The 21,473-nt window shown below is 42.5% G+C and overlaps 2 protein-coding genes across 2 annotated transcripts; both read right to left on the bottom strand.

Moving 5' to 3' along the window:
• Positions 1–15,349: 15,349 nt before the first annotated feature.
• Positions 15,350–16,081, bottom strand: LOC148772830 (uncharacterized). The gene is made up of 2 exons (XM_088820075.1): positions 15,865–16,081; positions 15,350–15,819 (listed from the first exon to the last, which is right to left on the bottom strand). Exons 1-2 carry the CDS (start codon positions 16,079–16,081, stop codon positions 15,350–15,352), a joined length of 687 nt encoding a protein of 228 aa, XP_088676201.1.
• Positions 16,082–20,528: 4,447 nt separating this feature from the next.
• On the bottom strand, positions 20,529–21,098 carry LOC105976357 (uncharacterized). The gene has a single exon (XM_013001625.2). The coding sequence runs from the start codon at positions 21,096–21,098 to the stop codon at positions 20,529–20,531; it is 570 nt and encodes a 189-aa protein (XP_012857079.2).
• Positions 21,099–21,473: the final 375 nt, after the last annotated feature.

Genomic DNA, 21,473 nt, shown 5'->3' on the forward strand with positions numbered 1-21,473 from the left:
AGAAAAAAAAAGTTTTCAAAAAATTTTTTTTTTTCAAAAAAATATTATTTTGGTGGTTAATGTGATATATTTGTTTAAATCCGGGGTCAATGTGTATTATTTTGGGGGTTAATGTGATATATTTGTTTAAATTTTGGGGTTAATGTGAATTGATAAGAATTATATTATGGAGGGTATTTTAGACTAAATACATGGGGATGAGTTTATTTTAGAGACTGTTTTTTTTGTGGACCAATGTGCATTTAAGTCCCATGTGATTGGCCTTTTTGCGGTTCGCCTTTTTTAATTTGAGAGAAACCCCTTGGTTGTTAGATCAAAAAAAAAAAAAAAAGATTGACTAATTAATAGATGTAAACTACCAACATTACCCTTAATGATTTATAATTGCTTAATTCTAGCTTATCGCTTACATTACCCTTGGTTGTATATGAGAATTACTTCTCGTCACACTTCTCTTATATTCTCTTCTCTCTTCGCTCTCTCTCTTTCTCTCGTCTTCTCCGGGATTTTTTTCGCGTTTTCTCTGTTTTGTTTCCAACAGATGGGTTCTTGGTGGCCGTTGTGAGGAGGAAGTAATGGTGACTTTTCCGGCCTTTGTTTGTTGATCCGGTTGAGAGGAACACAGTAGTAGTGTCGTCACGTGTTTTAGTTTCGATGTTGCTCTGTAATTGAGGTAGGTTCAATTTTCCGTACGTCGAATTCCGATGAGGTGTTGAGGAGAAAATGGTGAATTTGTGATGGTCGCGACGACGGAGGGCGGTGTTTTTTGTATACGGGGATTGGACGACGTAAACTCGTAGTTGATTAACGTAAATCAACTATGTAGCCATAGTTAATTAATGTAAATCCTGTACAAAATTCATAGAAAGTTAACGTAAATCGACTACAAAATTTTCGAAGTTGTGTTTTATGTTTTGGGCTCTAGCAGAGGAGTTAAAACTCTGAGGCGTATGGCGGTAGTGCCCTAGATCGGTCGACGATTTCGTAAAATAGTTTTGTGGTGGTTTTTCGTGCTGGAAGAATGAGATTTCATGATGTGAGGATTTGCATTCGTTGTTAGGGAGAAGTGAACAACAATTTTTGGGATTTGATTTTTTGAATTTTTGTAAATTAAAGAAAAGAAAACGGCAGTTTCCCCGTGTTTTAGTTTTTCGTCAATTATCTATGCAAATGACAAAATTACCCTTAAGTACAAAAGGTATATCTTAGATTTTTTGTATAAATACATTTCGCAAATTATCTGTTATGAACATATCCTCTTAATTTTTTTAATACTTGACCGCATGATACTTTCTGAAATCCTTAAGGATCTCACAAATCACAATATGCCAATTCTTGAAAACGTTACAACACGTGAAAAGAAAAAGTAGTAAAAGCAAATTCAACTACTTTATAAAATAATACTAATTGAAAGAGAGTGCTATAATTTTTGATTTTTGAAATTGGCGCTACAGTACTATTGGTTGAAATATTTTTGCATATATTAAAGTATTATACTTTGATAATTTATTAATATGTAAAACTATTCTCCGCATTATATAAGAATATAATAGATAATACTGATTTATTGTGTTTCAATCATGGTTGTAAAAACCGGACCGGACCGGTTCGACCGGGAACCGGTATAAGTATGGGTCAATAAATCTTCATCAAGTGATCGTAAAAAAACTATAGGGAGAATTAAGAAAAACCCCCTGGAGTATGATCTAATTACAAAAACCCCCCTCTGACCAGGGGTTGACCGTTTAAATTGACAGTAAATGAGTTTTATCCGTTGTACCCTTTTGTTATTTGAAAAAAAATAGGGTAAATTATGACGATCCCCTGAAGTACGATCCAATTATGAAAATTCCTCCATATTTGCTTAGTTACTAAAATTCCCATGAGGTATGTTGTCTTCTTACATAGACCCCCTACCATGTTACTTTTGACGAAAAATAAATTATATTGAGAATTATCCTAGTATCCCTCGAAAGAAAGAAGTAAAAGCAATTAATAATTTATTTAATATTTTCATTTTTCATTTCATTTGTTTAAAATTAAAATGTTATTAAAAAATATGAAAACATTTGTAACCTAAAATAAGAAATACGATTTTTTTTTTCAAAATACGTAAAATTAATTTTATTGAATAAACAATTGTTCCATATTTATCTATTTGTTCGCCTAAATGGCCAATCTAATACATTATAGTTTAGCCTCTTTTAGTCTTTCTCTACAAATAAGGCAGGTTCTCGGGTTGCAGATTATATGAGCTTATTGCATTGACTACCCTTGTGAAAATCGCAACTGTGCATTTTTCCCATGTCATAAAAAAATTATTAAATACCCCCCCTCCCCCGGTATTTATTAGTCATATTGTAAATCGTGTGTCTCACTTTCTCCAGCACCAGAAGATGCCTCTTGTTGATTAATCCGCATTTTTCCAGCCACACGAATTGTTCGACAAAATAGTCAGCTCCTCGCCGTCATAGGCGACGGCGGGGTGGAGGAAATTCTGGTGAAAGTGGGAGATGGAAGGGAAGGCGGCAACGAGGTGAAGTTAGCGGTGGTGGACGGGTGTCTGCGGGGAGAAGAGCGAAGGAGACATGTTGTGGAAGGAAAGTGATGATGCTAATTACTTAGATCACCTGGGGTAGTGTAAAAAACGAGCTAGGAGAGCAAAGCGGATCAATAGCTTAACAACTTGATGATCCTGAGGTCCCTGCGAAATAAACAAACGTGAACTAAGCCGGGGGTTGATCCGGCGAAAATCCCTCCGACGCTCAAGTCAGATGTACTGATTGTGGAGTTGGTAGAGAGAATATGCACTCTAGAATACTTGTAAATCATCGAACGTACCTTAACAAATGAGTAAAAACCTCTATTTATATGTGTTGATTGGGTTGGGTTTACTTTGTTGGGATCAAGCCTTATTTTGAAGGTGCTAGGGCTTTCGTGTAGTGGGCCCAATTACTAGACAAATTAGGGGGCCCATTGGATCGGCCCAATTAGGTATATCATTAAGCCCCCCAACTCTCGAGTCGAGATGGGAGACTTGTCGAGGGGGTTCCGGATCGTGTCGAGAGTTAAATATGGTGTGGTTTACCGGATCGTAATTTGTAATTCCGGGTCGTAATTTGTAATTAATTGGCTACGGAGCCTCGTCTTCTTCTTATTAATTTTTTTTGTTTTGTTTTTTTGTATTTATTTGGCAACAAGATATATATTTAAGGGTGTTAAATAATATACAAGGGCCAAATAAACAGAATCATGTTGCAGTGGGAATAATAAATTCCAATCCTTGAGAAGAATAAATATGGATGAGTATTTTTAACTTTTGGGTCTTCTTATGTGCTCTTCTTCCTTTATTGTATTGCGGTAGATTAGAAATTTTTATTTCTTGACTGTTTCTTCGGAGAAAAATATTTATCATGTCGAATCCGGGTAAGTCGAAATCTTTGCGAATTAAAGTTCGAGATCCGGTTGAAGGGGGTGAGAAAACTTTTGGTACGGTGGGTATGGAACGCGAGAAAGTAGTAGTATCGGGTGCGGGAATCGAGTCCGCGGTAGCTAGTACACGAATTGAGAAGAAAAGAGGGATGATAGGAGATTCGGCTGCGGGCGTTGGCTCGAGCCACGCAGCCAGCCGCTAAGTGATGAGTGACGGTGCGCGCCTCGAGGGAGGCTCGGAGCCGAGGGAAGCCACGGAGCCGTCGGCTTGCGTCGGATTCGAGGAGAGGAGAAAGAGAAGCAGCAGTGCACGTGGCCCAGTGGGAGAGGGATGCGCGCGCGCGTCGGGCACGATGGCCGAGGTACGCGCGCGTCGGGCGTGGGGGGACGCGCGCGCGCAATTGGATCGTGCGAAGGGGATGCGCGTAGAGGAATGGGGTGACTGGGAGGACGCGCGCGCGCGTCCGGCGCGCTTCCCAGTGGCAACGCGCGCACGTTAATGGTTAGGGGTGTTTGCGCGCATGGCAGTGCGACCAGGGAGCGATTGGCCGCCGTAGGGGCGCGTCGGGCGTCCGTTTTCCTCCGCGTGGCGGCGCGTCCAACCCCGTTTTTCAGCGCTCGTCGCGCGAGAGCGTTGGTCGAGCGGATGAGGGTTTTGAATTAGTTGATGGCGTGAATAGGAGGAGTTTTGGATTGCGAGGAGCTATTGAATCGTGGAGTGATGACGTAGCATCAAATGTTAACGTTCTTGATCATACGGAGGGGGTTGAATCTAGAAGGCGTCGTTATGGGCGTCAAGTTGTTGATTTTGGGAGCGATAGTGATGAGTCAAATCAATCCCATTCATCGAGTGAACCTGCGGTGCCGGGTAGTGAAGTTGATCCGATGGTCGAAGTGGAGGAGGAAGATGATATTGCGCTGGGTGATGTTGAGATGGATATGAGGATGACAAAGAAGATTAAGCCAATCAATTTTGACTTAGTTGATTTTGGTAGTGCATTGACTGAGGAGAATTTGCGTTCTATTCGTCGATTAGTTGGAGGGCCGAGGAATATCGAGTTGCTTTTGCCTCAAGAGGGCGAGCGTTTATATTCCCCACCCACTGGGTTTCATACGGTTTACTTGGCGTACGTGACGTGTACCTCTCAAATCACTCCACATCCGACCTTGTTGAAGATTTGTGATGAATTTAAGATAGGGTCTAGTCAGCTAACTCCGACTGCGCTTCTTATGTTTGAGGCCTTTCACCATAGGGTGTCGCGAGTGGGTTTGCCTAGTACTGTGAATTTGTTCAAGGCGTTGTTTACATTGCATCGGCCGAATCAGCTGCCCTTCTTTTGCGTTCATCCGCGAGTTACCTACCAATTTTTGAAGAGTGTGAAGTTGTCGTTGGGGAATTGGAAGTCCCGTTTCTTTCATGTTAGGGCGCCCTCATTTGATGTCCCCCTAATTTGGAAACCTTCGTGTGAGAGTTTCAAAATTACCGCGAACATGGCGAAGAGGATCGAAGAATCTGGGTTGTGTGAAGTGGAATTTGACCCGATGTCTTTGATACCGGATGGTCAGCGCCGAATATCCTTTTGTTGCCTCGAAACAATTTTTTTTTTTTTTATGTGTTGTTCTTCGGTTATATTTAGCTCATATCTCCCTTTTTGTTTTTTTTTTTTTTGTAAATGATTGTATTAACTTTGCGGCGCTTCGAGCTAAGGCGAATGGGACGTCGAAGAAGGCATCGAAGAAGGTTCCCTCTACGTTGGGAGGTTCTTCGGGTGGTCTGCCTCGAGAGACGGCCCGTGTAGAGACTCCTCGAGTTATTGAAGACGATCGTAGCTATGCTGGTGAAGTGGAGGTGCGTGAACCTACGAAAGATCGTGGCAAGGGAAAGAGAGTAGAGACTGAGTATGTGGCTGTGCCAAAGCGTCCTCGGGTAGACCCAGAGGAGCCTTATGCTTTGCATGGTGGGGCAGGAAAGAAGTTGTTTACCTTTGGGGTGAATCGTGAGGGGAAGGAGTCGTATTGGGATGTGTCGGACCGTGATTTGCCGATGATGAGTACCGAGGGATTCGTTCGGGACTATGATCGTGCTCGGAGGTCCGGTAAGGGCTATTCACACATGCTGGAGTTGGCTGGTGGGGACATATGTCGGATGAGTACTTGCCTTTTAAGAACAAGACTTTATGTTTATTTCCTCTTTACTTTCGTAATCAAAATTTTTTGTATTTTTTTTTTATAGTTGGTAGCGACTTGGAGATACCTCATGGAGCAAGATGGGAACATGGAAGCTAGGAAAGAAGAGGAGCGGGCTCGAAGTCAGGCGCGTGAGGACGAACTTCGAAGCCAGTTGGAGATAGCCGGTCCGATCTTGCTCAACGGACTGAGGAGCTTGCTCAGAGGACAGATGAGCTTAAGGTTAGCCGAGGTGAGGCGAAGGCCTATAAGGATGATGTTCAGAAGTTGAACGAGTGCTATGATCATCTCAAAGAGAAGTACGAAGTTGAGAAAGCTACGGTAAAGAGGTTTCTCGCGACGTCGGGTGGTGCTGTTTATAAGGAGTCCATCGTGGAGGAAACCAAACTTAGCTTCCGGGGTAGTGCTGAGTGTATTGCTATGATTGAGGAACGTGCTCTGGCTGCAGTCTATAAGCCATTAGTTCATACCTGTCGCAAATACCTTCGTGAGGTCGGTGGTATCAGTGAGAGGGTCATTCGTTGGATGGAATCCGGGTATATCCGATGAAGAGGAGGATGAGACAGATATCAACGAGACGGGCACTGAGCTCGTGGATGACATGGTTGCTGATGACCCCACTGCAGGGGCGTCTTCCGCTCGTGGTGGGGGAGCTTAGATTTATATGATAGTTTTTCTAGGATAGTTAAACTCTTTTTTATTTGTTATTTTTTATGGAACTCTTAGTTTATTTTTATCGCTGATGTAGATTGGTATGTCCACTACTATTTCGTTTGAATTTTCTTCCTTGTTTGACATTTGAAGTTTGATATCTCGATTTATTTATTTTGACATTGTCAAGAGTTTTATGCGTTGCTTATATGTATTTACATTTAGCATGGTACGCGATGTACTTGAGGAGGGGATCAATCTCCCAAGGTTTTATTAAGGGACGTGCCCTTTGGTCGGACCGCGTGGGTCTTAAGTATATTCGGTCCGTGGCCACGTTTTAAAGGTATCACCTCGTGAAACAAATAAAGAGACTTAGACAATCCAGCTGGCCAGGCTATATAGATTATCTAAATTTCTCTAAGTGTTTGTAGGGTTGTATTGCATTGAACTTGTCGTAACGGGTAAATAGTATAGATGTAATAACACAAAGAGTAAAGCAAAAAAATTGATTTCTTCAATGGTAGAAAATGAGAATTGTTACAAGCCTACGTGAGGCGAAGGGAAATAGTCTTGCGAATGTCATTAGCCTACGTGAAGCGAAGGGAGATAACTATTGCAAAAGCAAATGAGTTGAAATAATAAAAACTATTCTAAGTGATTATAGTAATTTGTTCTTCTTCCACGTCTTCCTTGTACTCGTCTGTGCTGCTGTGCTGATGGTAAGTCGATTTCCTTTGGCGTCTCTATGCCTGAAAAATATAGTAGAAGATTTTTAAACACTTGTGCTGAAGACTTAGTAATTGCATAAGCTAGGGTGATGTGTACTATAATATCACGTAACCTAATAAGGGGATTATTTCTCTTCCCCGCACTCCGAGATATGAAATCAACTCGTGAGTTGCTGCGATTTGCTGCGTAATGATGCATGTTAAATGGAATGACTTTATCATGTTAGTATGAATATACAAGAGCATGCGTGTGATATCTTTTAGTGGAAGTAGTGTTACCCTTGGCGATGTGGTATGGAGTATCTTCACTCTTTGGGCCAATGATGAGTAGTAGGCATCCCCGCGTAATTGATTCTTGTTGGGGCTAAATACCTAACACGCAAGTGCACGTATCGCAAACAAGTAGTAAAAGTGGACTCGTGAGAGTCGGATGTCGATCCCACAGGGAATACTCAAATTATCTAATACTAAGTACCAAATTCTTACAATTATGATTTTTATCCAGCCTACGCAAAGTTGTCAAATTTAGTCAACTAAATAATTAAACTAATTATGAAAGCAAATAAACAGGAGAAATATCAATAAAAACGGACCTAGGATTTTATCTTCCCCCTATGCAAGAATTGCTCACCCAAAACCCCTCAATTATGAAATATATGATTCATGATTATCAACCCGAGACACTAATTTACTCATAACCAGCTATCGCGTGTATTATGAGTCTATTATTCATAAACGGTTCACTATATGTCTATGCAAACAAATTATGAATAAAGCATTAACTAACATGTCTCGTAAACTGCTACCTAAGGTGATATCTGTATGTCTACGACACCACATGCAATTGACACACTCATCCGGTGAAAACTACTCGAAGGCTCTTCTACTTACCGTCTAACTATCAAAATAGCTCTGTCGAGTCAATCCCAATAATCACAGATAAAGCACATAAATTGATCAAGTTCATGCACTAACAATCATAACAAGTATAAGAAATAATCACAAAATCATAATTGCATAATCTCAAGAAAACGGGTTCACCATCCCCACATAGGGTTCCAACAAAATTAAAAACTTAGCTACTCATGTTCTCTACGAAAAACATAATAAAAATATTAAAAGACATAGATTAAGAAAAGATAGATAAAAGAAGAATTGTGATGAAGATTTGTCAATTCTCCGTCTTCGATTCTTCGTTCTCTCGCTCCTCTCGCTCCAAGCTTGTGTCAAAAGTCCTTTAATTCGTGCTTGGTTTGCCCTTAAATAGATGTCCCAACTTGGTAGATGATTCTAGGTTTCCTTGTGTGATTAAAAGTCCAAAATTGTCTCCAGCGTGTTTTGGCGCGGCCGCGCGAAAATCAGTCAAAATCTCACACGGCCGCACAAGAATCGCCGAAACCTTCTGCCCAACTTCTGCAGTTGGCATGGCCGTGCCAAAAATAGGCTAAATTTGACACGGCCGCGCGGGCATTTTTCAGCCAATTTTCAGCATTTTTGTTTTCTTCCGTTTTTGCCCGTTTTTGACCTTTTTTGGCTTGTTTCGTCCTTGGAACTTCCAAATCGTCAAGTTGTACCTAAAATACAATAAACCACTCATTAAGCATCATTAAATCAATAAAAGTATACAAAAATCCTCGTAAGAAAGTATACATTGAGTGTAAAATATACACTCAACACACCGCCAAACTTGAACTTTTGCTTGTCCTCAAGCAAAAACTAGCAACTATCAAAGGGACACTTTCAACAAATTCCTCTCATCACATAGATTAATGGTCAACTTTCATTTTTTTCAGAACTTGCAATTATCATGACAATTCTCAAAAATTTACAAGCTCGTAATTCAAAGATACGTATTCACTCACCATTGCTAAAAACCACAAACCATGCTATCGCTTCAAGTATCCCATATTTGTACATTAAAAATGGAGAAAATTTACACTTACATAATAATATTCAACTCCAAAGATTCACCAAATTTCTTTACTCGGCTAGTATCAAATAATTGAGCTATTGGGATCATTGAGACTTTTTGGCTTTCAAATGTTGGGCTTTTGGTACAAGGTAGAAAATATGGGTAAAAGTGGCTACTCTTCTCCTTTCATCTCACAATTAGTCAGTAAGAGTTGCACTTGACGGAATTTTTAACTCTCGTTCTCGACTAGAGGTGTTTTCGCTAAGATTTAGCTTTTGGAATTATTGCTTCACCTCGAAGGACTTATAACCTAACTCGATTTTTTTAAGAGTTCAAAAGTCTCCACTTTTGCTCTTAACATGATGGTTCGAGTATTTACTTCAAAATCCATCTCAAGTCATTTCTTCCCCTTCTATCTCACTTTCTTTTTCTTCTTTTTTTTTTTTTTTTTTTTTTTTTTTTTTTTTTTTGAGGAAGAAGAAAAACGTAGCAAATTTTTTTTTTTCAACCAAGCTCCAAGGGAAAATTTATCAAGAAATCACCATCTAATCTACCCACTTTATTTCGGCTAAAAGAAAGAACACCGTTTCTCCAAGGCTCAATCAAGGTTCGAATGATAAAAATGTAAAGGTAGGCTTGAAAGGCTCAAACGATTCAAAGATGGCCCAAATCACTTCCCAAATTGCTCAACAATTTAATATTTCACTTTGTAAATTCATAAGGCAAGTTCTAAAACCGAATAGCATATGATATAGCATAAATTAATTCCACGTTTTAAAACACAAAACTTTCAACCAAAGCAAGGCATAATTCGTGATTCCTAACAATGAATCCTTCCTACGACATTTTGAATCAAAAGCTCACCAAAACTCAATCACAATCAAGATAAAGCAAGCAATTTCATCATTAAACATCAACCATCTTTCATCATCATGATTCATCGAAGCATTTATCTCAACACAATTTTTTTTTTCTTTCGAAAGCAATAAATAAACCAAAACAACTAAACATAAAAAAAATTTCTAAGGCATGCAACTAAAAAATTAAAACACATAAAAGCAAGTAATTATCCACCCCCAAACTTAAAATTTACATTGCCCTCAATGTAATTAGCACGAAGTTCAAGGATAGAAAACACCTGACTAGTCGACATGGCCATCTCTGAGCTGTTGAAATTTCCGCCTTCTATTGTGCTTCTATCCATCAGGCACGGCCGTGTCAGTTTTTGAACTGTTTTCCGCACGGCCGTGCGAATTGCCAAAATTGGGCAGTAGCTTCCCAGATTTTCCGGACGGCCGTATGATCTTTTGCCTTGTTTTGGGACGGCCGTATGAGCTCCAGAGCTGCAATTTTTTGTCCTAAAAATTAAAACATGTTTAAATTGTTAGCTTGCATGCTTATAAAATAATTAAATAAAATAAAACAAGAAAAATAAATAAAAAAAACAAAAATCTCGGGTTGCCTCCCGAGAAGCGCTAAGTTTACAGTCTTCAGCTAGACTTTGTTCCTGCTCCTCAATTCCTTAGCTTTTGAACCCATCTCCTTACTTCCTTTTGGAGAAAGTCTTGAATAAATGGGTTGATCCGATTTTTCTTTCGACTGGTTCGCTTAGGAATGCACTTGAATTTATTCTTCTTGATGTCATGAGGCTTGCCAACATCGTCTTTTATCACGGTGTTTTGAGTAGGTGTTGTAACCAACTCAACCTTTTTCTTTTGTTCTCCTACATGCACATTAGTATCCACAAAAAAATTTAAATCATGTAATTTAACAGGAAAAAGTTTAGAATCACTTACCTCATCGAGAAGATAACATCCATTAGCCGTAGTAGGCTTTTCATCCACCCGGTACACCTTGAAGATCACTGTTTCTTCCCCCACACTCATTCTTAGCTCTCTCTTTCCTACATCAATAATTGACCTACCGGTTGCTAAGAAGGGGCGTCCTAAGATAAGGGGAATATTTTCATCTTCCTCTATGTCCAGTACTAGAAAATCGGCCGGGAGTATAAACTTATCTACCTTAACCAATACATCCTCCACTATACCTAAAGGGTGAGTAAAAGATCTATCGGCTAGCTACAAGGTCACGGAAGTGGGCTTAATTTCTCCTAAATTCAATTTCTCATAAATTGATGAAGGCATTAAATTTACGCTCGCCCCTTGATCACACAACGCCCGCCCAAAATACCTGGTACCTACTGTGCATGGAATGGTACAACTGCCCGGATCTCTAAGCTTCGGTGGAATTTTATTTGCAAGGATAGCACTACTTTGCTCATTGAGGTCTACGATTGTTGCACACTCCGGAAGCCTCATCTTCTTCGATACAAGTTCCTTTATAAACTTAACCCAATTCGGCATATGCTTAAGTGCCTCAACAAAAGGAATATTAACATGCAACTTTTTAAGATAATCCAAAAATAACTGAAATTGCATATCAAGCTTAGAGTTTTGAAAACGTTGAGGGAAAGGTACCTTGGGAGTAGGTTCACTTACTGTGATCTTTGTGTTGCTTGGCCCGACCTTGGTTTTTTCCTTGGGCTCCTCTACAATAGGCGGTGGTGCAACGGACCTTTTAGGACCTTCCTCTAATTGCCTCCCATTTCGCAAACTTACTGCATTGCACTGCTCGATGTTGCTCTTTCGAGGATCTTTCGTATTCGACGGCAGTGCTCCCGACGGCCTCGCGTTTAGTTGGGTTTCAAGTTGCCCCATCTGTGTCTCCAAATTTCGAATGGAAGCTTGAGTGGATGTCATGAATTGAGCTAAGATGTTTGCGAGATCTCCACCTTGATGTGGAGCTTGAGGTGGATTTTGGAATCCGGGAGCTGGCCTTTGTCCTTGCTGATTTCCTCCCCATCCAAAGTTGGGGTGATCTTTCCATCCCGGATTATAAGTATTGGAGTACGGGTTCCTCTGTTGTCGGTTGGTGTCATTCACATAATTTAGAGACTCTGTTTCTTCTAAGCATCGGTCGGGACCTTGGACTGCATGGACTTGCTGAGTCTGCAAAGCTGCTACTTGCTTTGATAGCTTTTCTAACTGGGCGGTGATTGCGGTGACCCCGTCTAACTCTAAAATTCCTCCCGTCTTATTGGCTCCGCTATTTGACCTGTCCGATGCCCGCATGTATTTTTTCCTTGCGATCCGCTCCAAAAGTTCGTAAGCTTCGTCATATGTCAAGCTCATGTACATACCGCCAGCTGCCGAATCGAGCACCGTTCTCGAATTATCTTGTAATCCATCATAAAATATTTGAAGTTGCCGCCACTCTTGAAGACCGTGATTCGGGCATCTCCGAATAAGTTGTTTGAACCGCTCCCACGTCTCGAATAATGCTTCACCGGCTTCTTTTATGAAGTTTTGTATTTCTCTCCGGATTCTCTCAGTTTTTGTTGGGGAGTTAAATGTGTTCATGAAGAGTTGTGCTAGCTGGGGCCAAGACGAGATGGAGTGCGGTGCACGAGTTTGTAACCACTCTCGGGCTGCTCCTTGTAAAGAGTGCTTGAACAGACGGAGTTGCTCTGCTTCAGGAGATACGCCGTTCATCTTATGCGAATCACACGTTTCGAGAAAATTGACGAAGTGGAGATGCGGATCTTCATGAGCTAATCCGCTGAACAACCCATTGCTTTGGAGCATAGTAAGGAGTCCCGCTCGAATTTCGAAATTATTGGCTTCAATGGGGGGCTGCTAGATGCTTGATTGAAACCCATTGAGTGTCGGAACGGTGTACTCATGCAATGCTCGTTGACGAGGTGGTGGATTAAGGAGCTGTTGTTGCTCTTGCTCGTTGACGATATTTCCTGCCGCATTCGGTAGGTGCCCTTGGTCATCTCCCCTACGATTATTCTCTTCCTCCATTGTTGCGGGACCGTATTGCGCTAACCGTTGATTTCTCCTGGCGTGCGTAAACGTTCGTTCAATTTCGGGATCAAAAGGTAGCAAGCTTGTGTCGTGCTCTCTTCGCATAAAAAGTACCTAAAAAAATAATAAAAATAAAATAAGCAAAGAAAATAATTAAATAAAATAAATAAAACGGCTGAAGTAAGAAAAATTGCTCAAATTTAATATTAGGATAAATAGATAATTTAGCCGTATTCCCCGGCAACGGCGCCAAAAACTTGTTGGAGCTAAATACCTAACACGCAAGTGCACGTATCGCAAACAAGTAGTAAAGTGGACTCGTGAGAGTCGGATGTCGATCCCACAGGGAATACTCAAATTATCTAATCCTAAGTACCAAATTCTAACAATTATGATTTTTATCCAGCCTACACAAAGTTGTCAAAATTACTCAACTAAATAATTAAACTAATTATGAAAGCAAATAAACACGAGAAAATATCAATAAAAACGGACCTAGCATTTTATCTTCCCCCATGCAAGAATTGTTCACCCAAAACCCCTCAATTATGAAAAATATGATTCATGATTATTAACCCGAGACACTAATTTACTGATAACCAGCTGACGCGTGTATTATGAGTCTATTATTCATAAACGGTTCACTATATGTCTATGCAAACAAATTATGAATAAAGCATTAACTAACAAGTCTCGTAAACGGCTACCTAAGGTGATATCTGTATGTCTACGACACCACATGCAATTGACACACTCATCCGGTGAAAACTACTCGAAGGCTCTTCTACTTACCGTCTAATTATCAAAATAGCTTTGTCGAGTCAATCCCAATAATCACAGATAAAGCACATAAATTGATCAAGTTCGTGCTTGGTTTGCCCTTAAATAGATGTCCCAACTTGGTAGATGATTCTAGGTTTCCTTGTGTGATTAAAAGTCCAAAATTGTCTCCAGCGTGTTTTGGCGCGGCCGCTCGAAAATCCGTCAAAATCTCACACGGCCGCACGAGAATCGCCGAAACCTTCTGCCCAACTTCTGCAGTTGGCACGGCCGTGCCAAAAATAGGCTAAATTTGGCACGGCCGCGCGGGCATTTTTCAGCCAATTTTCAGCATTTTTGTTTTCTTCCGTTTTTGCCCGTTTTTGACTTTTTTTTGGCTCGTTTCGTCCTTGGAACATCCAAATCGTCAAGTTGTACCTAAAATACAATAAACCACTCATTAAGCATCATTTAAATCAATAAAAGTATACAAAAATCCTCGTAAGAAAGTATACATTGAGTGTAAAATATACACTCAACAATTCTCCATCTATAAGAAGGTGATGAAAAGTGATTATGGAATGCCGATGTAAGTAATATTGCTAGCCCCCCAGTTTGGGTGGGACTTTTACGCACCTCGGTATGGAGTAGAAACTTCCCAAGAGTGTAGAGACAGTTTTTGCAAGACGAGTGACGTGAAAGGTCACCAAGCCTGTAGGGGTAATGGTTTGTAAGCAACTTTTGTATGAGGAGGTCATGGATGGTAACTTAAACGGATTTGAAGTAATGTGAATATATACCTCAAGCGTAGAACCTTTTGAGGTTCCCTATATTCCAGGTTCTGGGTATAGGATGTCCGCCAAGGTTCTCGAGACGATATGCTCCAGTATTGACCACTTGTGTGAATTTGTATGGTCCTTCCCATTTTGGGTCGAGCTTACCAATGGGGCGCGAGGCTTCAACTTTTCGGAGGACTAAATCTCCCACTTGGAAGGATCAAGGGCGGACCTTTGAATTGTATGCTTTGGCCATTCGTGATTTGTACATCTGTTGTCGTATGCATGCGACCTCTCGTAGCTCATCTACAAGGTCGAGGCTTCCCCGCATAGCTTCTTCGTTAGCTGCGGGATCATAGTTGGTGATTCGCCAAGATGGTTCGCCAATTTCAATGGTTGCGATAGCCTCTGTGCCAAAAGCCAGATTAAAAGGTGATTCTCCGGTTGCTGCTCGTGGGGTTGTTCGATAAGCCCATAGGGCGCTAGGCAATTCTTCCACCCACTTCCCTTTGGCACTTCCAAGCCTTGTTTTAAGGTGTTGGAGTATGGTGCGATTTGTGACCTCCGTCTGGCCGTTAGCATATGGATTGGCTACGGATGTGAAGAACTGTTTGATGTCTAAGCCGAGGCACCAATTCTTCACTTTGTCGCCACAGAATTGGGTTCCATTATCTGAAATAATGGAACGTGGGATTCCAATGCGACACACAATATTCTTCCACATGAATTGGATGACCTCTTCTTCTCGGATGCGTGCTAAGGGCTCGGCCTCCACCCATTTGGTGAAGTAATCCACGGCTACAATGAGGAACTTGCGCCCTCCCGTGGCGGGCGGGAATGGTCCGACTAAGTCCATCCCCCATTGGGCGAAGGGGATGGGGCTATCAATCGGTTGCATTAATGCCGCTAGCAGGTGAGGGATGTTGGCATGCTCTTGGCAGGGCTTACACCTCTGGACTAATTTCTTTGCCTCTTCGTACATTGTTGGCCAATAGTAGCCTTGCCTCAATAGTTTGAGAGCCAAGGTTCTACCGCTCAAATGATTTCAGCAGATGCCTTCATGTACTTCTCGAAGTACGTAATTTGTTGTAGTTGGGTCGAGGCACTTGAGATAGGGGAATGAGAATCCTCGTTTGTAAAGTTCTTCTCCACTATTACGAAGCGAGCGGCTGTTGTTTTTAACTTCCGTACCTGGGTGACATCAGTTGGAAGTTCTCCCTTCTTGAGATACTTTATGATTGGAATGAACCAGCACGGTTCGTCCTCCTCGTTGTAATGCACTTCATCGGTTGAAGTTATCTCTTGCTGAGGCGAGGTGAGAAGTGTCACCTTCCGACTTCCAATGCTTGCCATGGAGCTTCGAAGCCTAGCTAATTTGTGCGCATGGATGTTACTGGAGCGAGGTACTTGTCTTATTTCGTAGCTCTCGAACTTGGATAACAGAGTGTGTGTGATAGCCAAATATTTGGCTATTGAGTCTTCTTTGGCCTCGTAAGTTCCGAGTACTTGGTTAACGACGAGCTAAGAATCGCTTTGAATTAGGAGCTTACGCGCTCCGGCTGCTAAGGCGAGGCGGATTCCAGCTATCAATGCTTCATATTCAGCGACATTGTTTGAGGCTGTGAATTCGAATCGTTGAGCATATTCAAATTCATCTCCGTTGGGGTTCGTTAGTACAATACCCGCGCCACCTCCTGTGGATGTGGAAGATCCATCAACGCTGACAGACCAAGCAGGGAGTGAGGTGCTCTTTTCTAGTGAGGTCATTTCTACTAAGAAGTCAGCCAATACTTGCACCTTGATAGTGGGGCGGGGTTTGAATTCTACCCCATATTCACCCACCTCTATTGCCCATTTGGCTAACCACCTGGATGTTCGGGACTCCTTAGTATCTGCTTCAGGGGGTAATTGGTGAGAACCACCACTTGATGTGATTGGAAGTAAGGTCGGAGCTTCCGAGCTGCGTTGATGAGGGCGAGAGCGAGCTTCTCCATATTGGTATAGCGTTGTTCGGCTCCTTGGAGGGCGCGGCTTATGTAGTATATAGGCTGGTGGCCTTTTCCTCCATCTCGGATGAGGACTGCGCTGATGGCATCAACTGAGGTAGCTAAGTACAGGAGGAGGGTGTCTCGGGGCTGAGGTTTTGTGAGCAGTGGTGGTGATGCAAGATATAACTTCAGCTCGACGAAAGCCTTTTGACAAGTTTCATCCCATTCAAATTTTTTTCCTCCCCTTAAAATCTTGAAGAAGGGGAGAGCCCTGTCCGCTGATCTTGAAATGAACCTGTTTAAAGATGTTAGGCAGCCGTTAGGATGTTGGACTTTCTTGATCGATGATGGTGGAGCCATGGAGGTGATGGCTTCGATTTTCGTGGGATTAGCTTCGATTCCTCGTTGTGAAATCATATATCCCAAAACTTTTCCTCCCCGAACTCCGAACGAACATTTGAGGGGTTTGAGTTTCATCTTGTATTTTCGCAGACTGGGGAAACACTGATACAAATCGGTTAAGTGGTCCGAGACCTTGACACTTTTGACGAGCATGTCGTCGATGTACACCTCTATATTCTAGCCGATTTGATCTGCGAACATTGCGTTCACTAGACGTTGGTAAGTGGCTCCCGCGTTTTTTAGTCCGAAAGGCATGACTTGGTAGCAGTAGATGCCTTGATCTGTAACAAAGTTGGCCCTCTCTTGATCTTCTGGGGCGATCAAAATTTGATTGTATCCTTGATATGCGTCAAGGAAGCTGAGGAGCTCGGATCCCGAGGTCGAATCGATGAGTTGGTCGATTCTCGTAAAGGAAAGTGGTCCTTCGGACAAGCTCTGTTGAGGTCAATAAAGGCAACGCATAACCTCCACTTGCCACCGGGCTTGGGAACGAGTACTACGTTCGGCAACCATTCAGGATACAGAACTGGTCGTATATGACCTGCCTCTAGAAGTTTTGCCACTTCCGCCTTGATGTGTTTGTTGCGTTTGGGACCAAATGTCCGCTTCCTTTGTTTGATAGGCTTCAAACTTTTGTCGACGTTGAGCCGATGTAGAGCTACCTGAGGGGGAATGCCCGACAAATCTTGGGATTTCCACGCGAACACATCTCCATTGTGTCGCATGAATTTGACTAGTTGCTGCTCCATCTCTGGATCTAAATCGGATCCGATGCGTAGGAGCTTGGAATCATCTCCAGGTGTGAGCTCTATGAGCTTAAGCTCTTCGACGGCCGTTAGCTTGATGCTATCGTCAGGTACACTGATGAGGATTTCTCTATCGTCCTCGATGATCGCGTTGACCCATTTCCGTTTGTCGGGTTTTTGGGTGTCGTCTCCCCTTCCGGACGGTTTGGGCTTCTTGGATGGTTCTCGTAGGGCTCTTTCATAGCACTCTCGAGCGAGACGTCTATCTCCAAGTACCTCCCCCGTTCCATAAGGAGTGGGGAATTTCCACTTTTGATGGTAGGAGGAAGGCACTGACTTGAATGTATGGATTGCTGGCCTCCCTAGGATGATGTTGTAGGGGGGCGGCTTGTCGACAACGAGGAATTTGATTATCTTGGTAATTCGACAAGGGTTCTCTCCTAAGGAGATGGGCAACTCTGCTTCTCCCATGGATAAAACACCTTCCCCGGTGAATCCTTTTAGCGGTGTAGTGATGGGACTAAATCGGGCGTTATCTATGCCAAGCTGTTTGAATATATGGAGATACATGATATCTGCTGAGCTTCCCCCATCCACTAAGATCTTCTTAACCAAAAAGTTGGCTACCGATGCTGTGACTACCAGTGCGTCGACATGGTCCTCGTCTGCGCCTTCGAGGTCTGAGGAGTCAAAGACTATGCTATGATTAGGTATTCGTATTTGATAGATTGATGCGGATGGAGAGATGTGCTCTTGATTCATACGTGCTGACCGAGCGAGGGAGGGTCTCGCATTTTGTGAGTCGCCACCCGCCGGTCCTCCGGAGATAAAGGTAATGACTCCCCGGGTAGGTTGATTATCATTGTTCTCTTGTTCACGCTGATGATGTTAGAGTAGGTGACCAACAAGCCAACTTGTGGTTGTGGTCTTTCTCTTTTTCCTTGTAATAAAACAATCGTTTTTCGTTCGTAATAATAAAATATTTCATTTGACATTCTATATCTCTTATCCCATGCAATTAGCATAGATATAGTCCTAACGATTTACTCTATTACTGTGAGTTGATCTAGTAGAATCATGAGATAACTCAGCAATGTAATGTAACTGTTAAACCTTGTTTCTAGTCGATGGGTTACGCCAATAATGAGGATACCGGCCTTTCCCTTTTGAGACTAGCACTTAGTGTATGTGTACTGCGTCTCATCAGTCCTCGGTGTTGTGACATCGGCATACTTGAGTAGGTGCTCATACTAGATGAGTTCACTGAACTCCCTCGCCCCAGAAATCTATAAATGGTTCTCATTCATCGAGTAATAGGTTTCTAAGATATAGTTGTACACCATTAGTCCTTAAGACCCAGACATCAACGTGACTTCACTAGAGGACCGATTGTATCGTGACCTGTCCCTGAGTCCCACAGCGGACCACTCCAAGGGCCAACGTTCGTGCAATCCGAAATCTAGTGTGAAGTATGTGCAATATATTAGGGGATTCGAGCGCTTGAGTAGTCATGGATGTCCTGTGTGTTCTAACGGTTTATAATCCAAGGAATCTCTGGCCAGAGTTGATAGTGGGGTGATTAGGGAAATATGTTTCCCTAAGTCACACACGAACGGATTTATAATACCTAGAACGTTCGCACGGTTATTGAACTTTATAAGAGGTCTCGGTGAACCAATGCCTCTAGTTCAATCGGGACATGTGCTGCGAAGGGATCGTACTGTACGCTAACTATATCATAAGGTTCTTGCAGGCACTTCACTTGTATCTAGGGAATCATGATGCGTAGGTGCTAGACGCCAATCTTGATTCGTTGGGCACTGATTTGATCGGCGATTAAGTAAAATGAGTTTTACTCTAATCGGGACTCTTGGGAGGAGTTCGTATAAGAACAATGTGTTGTTCGAATCACAAAGAGTTGTGAGCCCACGGCTAGCATACACGTGAACCATTGAGGGTCACACTTCTCGTGTAATACGGATCCTTGATAACAATGAGCATAGGTTAATATGTTAATCTTTGCAAAGTTGGAGGTCAATATGATTGAGTCCAAGATTCGTGATTGTGGATTACGAGTCGGAATAAACGTAGAGAAAGAGACATGCGGAATTTAGTGAACTTTCTAAATTGGGAAGTTTCCCGATTTAACAGGTCCACTGAAGTGGAAGTTTCCACTTTTGGAAATTGGAAATTTCGAAGAGGCACTCGTATCGACGAGGACTTTAAGCTCGTCACAAATATAATTTTGTTATAATTTTGTGAACGATCGCCTCACCGTCGGACCAGCTGCTGTTTGGTGGTATTCCTGCAGCCCCTAGGAGTGGTATAACGCAACTTGTATGGGTTTGAGTTCGGATTTCGATTCGTCGAAATCTCACGCTACAAGAGGTAATTAAATCGGAACTTTGATAAATTTGATTCGAACATGTTTGTGTGCATTTTAATTTACGAGCATGAGTAATATGTGATTACGTGTTTCGATTTTTGCAATATGATGAACAAGCATGTTTTATATTTTTTCGGTTTTACATGTTTTAATAAAATCGAAAATTACCATGTGTATGGCGGAAGCGTTAAGGTACGTTGACTATGTGATTAGTTCATGCATGTGATCGAAACTAGTTCGATCTAAAAAAATTTAAATTCCGCTGCGTATACATGCACGATCCCCAACAGATGACCCCCATCCTCTCATCGTTGCGGTTGATCTCGATTGTTATGTCGGCGTGGGAGGTCATCACGACGCTTGTTTTGAGGTTTATCGATGTATTCGCCTAAGTGGCCCTGCTTGATCAGCCTCTCAATTGCTACTTTGAGTTGTGCACATTCTTCGGTAGTATGTCCTCTATCCTTATGGAATCGACAGTAGCAATCCGATTTTTCTCGTTTCGCATTTGGCTACATTGGGCGTGGAGGTTCTGTTAAACCTCTTTGTTCTATCACATGAAGGATTTCTGTGAGGCGAGTGTTTAGCGGAGTGAAACGATTGAAGCAGGAAGATGATTGGCCTTGAGGTGGGAGTGGTGGACGTCGATCATCTCGTCTTTTAACGTCCTGTCGATCATCTTCCATCTTTCTCTAGGGAGGAGCCTGGGTAGAGGCTTCCTCTATTCGTACATATTTCTCGGCTCGGTTCAGCAATTTCTCTAGGTTGCCTGGAGGCCTTCCGGCTATAGATTCTTTGAACCTACCTGGCTTCAAGTTTTGTTGCATGATCCCGGAGAGCATGTCTTGTCCTACGTTTGGGACTTCGTGGACGGCTTCCACAAAACGCTTGATATAGTTGCGGAGCGTTTCGTTGTCTCTTTGTACTACAGAGAAAAGGTGGGCTGGGGTCTTGGCATATTGTTTGTTGATGGCGAATTGATTTGTGAAGCGTGTTGAAAATCGCGTGAAGGTGTCGATAGATCCTGTAGGTAGAGAGTTGAACCAATTCATGGCCCGCTTGGGGAGAAAGGTGCGGAACATTTTGCACATCACGGCATCTGTTGGGCCATACAAATCTGCCATGGCGTGAAATTTCTCTATGTGCTCTTGTGGATCGGTGGTCCCTTCAAATTGAGGTAACCCCGAGATCTTTACTCCTTGAGGTAATACCTCATTGAGGATGTCCATGGTGAAAGGACTGCGTCGTACTAGGGCGGGCATTCTTCCGCCAATTGGATTGTTCAATTGGGGGAAGGAAATTTGGCAAGACATTATGCTGTTTACCTCGTCTTCTCCCTCATTAAAGAGAGGGACTCTCTGTGGAGACGCATTCCCCCGTGAGGGTGAGCGCTGACGTTGCTGTCTGGGTTGTGCCCCCTGTGATTGGTGGATAATTGCACTCGGGACCGTGGGTCCGAGGTGGATGAGGAGACACTTATTTGGTTCTGGACTGGCGGTGGTGCCATAGGTGGCAGCACAGGTGGAGCAGGTGCTGGAATCGCGTTGGGAGCATTTTCTCCCATCGTGGCGATATATTGGGTCACGGCCTCTGTGGTGGCGCGAGTTGAGGCTTCTGCTATCATGCGTTGGAGCGCA

The sequence above is a fragment of the Erythranthe guttata genome, chromosome 1, assembly GCF_056151865.1.
Source record: "Erythranthe guttata isolate IM_541 chromosome 1, IM_541, whole genome shotgun sequence".
NCBI classification, from domain to species: Eukaryota; Viridiplantae; Streptophyta; class Magnoliopsida; order Lamiales; family Phrymaceae; genus Erythranthe; species Erythranthe guttata.